The sequence below is a fragment of the Varroa jacobsoni genome, unplaced genomic scaffold (assembly GCF_002532875.2).
Source record: "Varroa jacobsoni isolate VJ856 unplaced genomic scaffold, vjacob_1.0 scaffold_225, whole genome shotgun sequence".
Taxonomy (NCBI): Eukaryota; Metazoa; Arthropoda; class Arachnida; order Mesostigmata; family Varroidae; genus Varroa; species Varroa jacobsoni.
The window spans coordinates 4,985-9,151 of record NW_019213127.1 but is presented as its reverse complement, the minus strand read 5'-3'; the positions used below and the strand labels follow the sequence as shown (position 1 = coordinate 9,151).

The 4,167-nt window shown below is 43.2% G+C and overlaps 1 protein-coding gene across 1 annotated transcript; it reads left to right on the top strand.

Annotated features, from left to right (window-relative positions):
- Positions 1 to 893: 893 nt before the first annotated feature.
- LOC111273768 (uncharacterized) lies at positions 894 to 3,909 on the top strand. The gene is made up of 2 exons (XM_022855700.2): positions 894 to 2,177; positions 2,438 to 3,909. The coding sequence occupies exons 1-2, from the start codon at positions 2,000 to 2,002 to the stop codon at positions 3,337 to 3,339; spliced, it is 1,080 nt and encodes a 359-aa protein (XP_022711435.1). The 5' UTR covers positions 894 to 1,999; the 3' UTR covers positions 3,340 to 3,909.
- The last annotated feature ends 258 nt before the right edge of the window (positions 3,910 to 4,167 follow it).

The following is a 4,167-nucleotide window of genomic DNA, read 5'->3' as shown; positions in this document are numbered from 1 at the left end:
AGTCAAAAATGCGCACTTGGATTCACTGTGGGTGATGGTGGCTCCGTGTCCGATAAGCGGACCTGTTGCATCCATTTCTCCCAACTAAACAGTTTATGTAGGTAAAACAACCATTAGACGGGGCAATGCCCAGCGTATTATCGTATTCTATATACTAGAGCTGTAATGGCGTAGATAAAAGCATTATTCGAAAGAAAAAAACAAACAAAAATAGGGATTGTGTTGAACGCTTAGGCGATGAAACGCTACAATCAATAACGCTTAGCAAATCTGCTATTTGCTTCGTGATAAATCTATTTCGATAATGGAGTCTTCTGCTGTTTTTGGATTGCACAGTTGCCCTTGCGAATCATCGAACAATTTGATCAATTCCACAAGACATGACGCGCTAATTCATCCTTGCAAATCGCTGACTAAAATTTTTCGATATACCGCGCGTTACGTGCCCGGCAAAAATTAAAAGGGGAAAAGTTCACAGCGGTCAAATGTTACAGATCCATTAGATCGAGATTTGCCTGGATAAAGAAAGATTCACATACATTTATATGTCCGAGTCATAGAATATACGATGTCAAGCTCCCAGAGAATATTTGAATCGAAACAACATTGAAGCCGTGGACTTTCTGATCAGCCTGCAAAAAAATATCGTGATAAGTTATCACGGTCTTCCCATTCAAACAGGCAACGCGAATAAGTCTTGGGTTCGAATCTAGAACTGTGACATATCCTTCAAGTTGGAAATCATTTGTTTCATTCAACATTGATTTGTGGATTATTTAGTAATGTTTGTGTCTGTTCTTGCTACTGAATTAGCACAATTAGCCTACAATTACCATAAATATCTCGTATGATACCTTGCGACGCAAATAAAAGTTCAATTATAGCTTCTTCTAAAAAGTAGTAATCTGATTTAGCTTAAGACTGGTTGGTAATCTGTCATTTTATTATATAGTAAACAATGTGTGTAATAATATGTACATACAGAAGCCTCCAAACAATTTACATTTTATGCAGCTGTAAGTTTCACCTGCCTTCGACGATATATAGGCAAATGTACTTATCGCTGAAGAACTGTTAATCTTGTGAAAACTAATTAACTTGCTAACAAAGATATTTTCTATAGCAACTGAAAAAAAAGGCGGTGAGTTAGTTTTAACCATGCCTTTTTTTTTCGCCATTATTTGTCCGTATTCACGCGAATCTTTATTTGCCATCGTTTGCCGAAAAGAAATCTAACATACAGCCTAACTTCAGCGTCGTTTACCCCATTTAGATCTAGCTGACTTAAATTAAAAAAAACTTATTCCTATCTACTAATGGATAGAGCCTACTTAAGTACAAAGACTCAAATTTTCATCATCTTTTTTACTCTGCTTTTTACCCGTTTGTTAGTAAGTTCTAAATCCAGCCTATTGCAGCTGTAAGCGTGGGCAACACATTGCCCTACCTTCGTTTCTCCATTCCCTAAGCGTAACGCGACTATCTACTCGACGTTAGAAAGCGAAGCCCCATCGTTGTTTTTACAAAGAACAGTAGCTCCAAACAAGACGGCTGGACGACAGATGGTGTTCCGCACCAAACAGACCACTCCCTATGCAGAGGGCTTCGTTCAGTGGGAGCACATGGTCTCCATGCCCGCTTTTAGTTCGTTGTAGATGCTACTGCCTCGATTTGGCTTGCTGGTACTTGCGGTTGTTGTGACCGACTGCGATGCCATCCCCAGTGGCGCTCCGTTTCTCCGACTGGGGGTTACCCTCTCCATTTCGCCCTCTCCCTTGGGGGGTTTCGTAGAGGCGGAGTCTATCGAGGTGTGTGCGCCGGTATAAAAACAGGGAACACTTCAAGTATCAGTAGTACATTCGTGCATCGCTCCCTGGATACTTACAAACAAGCAAACGAAAGAAAGAACGAACGAAAATCACGTTGCATTGGATATTTTCTCTGCTGAATTGTTGTCGCTGTTTGATCATTATATCGAACCTATTTTACGACGATCACGATGCCGAAGGCGTTTTTGATCAAGAAGAAGCACGAGGCCATGATTGCCGCCCAGTTGACGGGTGTCAAACGGCCATGGCAAGACGAAATGTGCTTGCCCGAGGATCTCTCCAGATCCTCTTGTTCGCCAGCTCTTTCTGTGTCGCCTGCCCCTTCGGACTGTTCAGCGACCGTACCAGGTATGTACCGCGGCGACCTATTAAGCTGTTTATTATTCGTAGCGAAACATCCTGTGGATATCCCGAGCCGTATATGATTAGCTTTTTCCCGTTTAATTGTTGAATTGGTGCAAACCAATAGGTATCTGTGTCGCCAAACTGAGCTTAACCAGTCCTATCTAGCAGTAATTTACAGTTTTTTTTTTTTTTTTTTTTTTTTCGAACTAATTTTTCCGTATCTGCAGCAACACTAACTTTATGTATTTTCTTTATCTTTGCAGATCTGACAATGCCCTACGATTTGACAATGAAGCGTCCCCGTGAATCTTCCAAGTCTCCTGAACGCGTCGCGTCACCTGAACACATTGAGACGCCTGAAACGAAACAAACCATCGTTGCACCCACTCCAATATTTCCTGTTGGCGCGATTCCTATGCCATACGCCATGCATCCCTACTATTACTCGCTATTACCTCATATGACACCTTTTACCACCGCGCAACTTGTTGCTGGGCAGCCCTCAATGGTTCACCCCGTTCCTCTTGGCCTACAAGTCGCAGCTACTTCACAAGCATCGGTTGCTTTGCCACAACAGCACGGGGATGTTGCTGTTGTCCCATCCTGGACTCAGCCCTCGGAATCGTCGTATAGCAGCTCCGACGAGTCGCCTAAATCAACATCTGAACCGAGCTCACCTGTGCGCCCTTCATCCGCATCGTCCGCGACGTCCACGTCGTCTTCTTCATCAATGCCGTGCTCGTCGTCATCGACTAGCAAAGGCGCCTATCTGTGCAAGTACTGCCCGAAGTCCTATGTGTCACTTGGCGCTTTGAAGATGCACCATCGCACGCACACGCTTCCATGCCGCTGCAACATCTGTGGCAAGGCGTTCTCTCGACCATGGCTTCTGCAGGGACATATCAGGACGCACACAGGGGAAAAGCCATTTGAATGCGAACACTGCCATCGCGCATTCGCCGATCGCTCCAATCTTCGAGCGCACCTCCAAACCCATCAGGAGGTGAAAAAGTATTCGTGTACCAAATGCTCGAAGACTTTTTCCCGAGCGTCTCTCCTTCACAAGCATCAAGACTCTGGAGCATGCTGTCAGCAGGGTAATTCGGTGGCAGTGATGCGTCCATCTCCCCAGTCTAGCCCGGCGGCGGCCGTGTTTGCTTTTTAAATCCCCCCCCCCCCCCCCACCAACAATGGCGGAAAGGGGAAAAGGGGGAATCTGACAAAAAACAATTATCTTTACCTAAACACTTTGAGGTCGTTGCCGACGGATGAGAACTGGAGGAGCTTCAGTGACACTTGCGGTCCATGAGTAGCTCTCGGACTTGTGATATAAATCTTACGCGTTATTATCCAGTGGTTCTATGTCTAGTCTAGTTAACAGGTGACAAAAGATGTGTGGATCGAGTTGCTATTGCCACATCCTCGTCCCGTGATTGACATAATGGTCAAGTAAAATCCGTGTAAAACTATGCCATCGTATAGCTACGAATTGCCATCATGCTTGATGAACCTCACATAGCGGAAACGTTGACACTGGCGTAACTTTATATAAAGTTGTACATAGTTTGTAAATAGATATATAATATAATTTGATACAATAATATGTTAAGTTATACGAATGAAAGAAGGAACGATGAAAAAATCGAACGATACAGAAATGAAAAGAAAAAAGGGAAATAAAAACAAATACAAAATGATCACTTTTATGGTTACAAAGTGGTCACGATACCATTAACCTATGCGTGTTTCTTTTTGGAGAATATGAATAGATATTTCTAGATTACGTTAACTGTAGGAAAAAATTACAGGTTATTATTTTTTTTTAAATGAAAACAAGCCCAATGACGTTTGCTATTACAGTGTTAGTTTGTGTTCTATTTCAATATAGTTGTGTGCAATATGTTCCCGTAACGGCATAGTGGGTGGGGTATTTCTATTCTAAGCTGAGAAAGTCGTGCTGGCCTGAGGTCGAGTCCGAGCGTGCTCGATATAC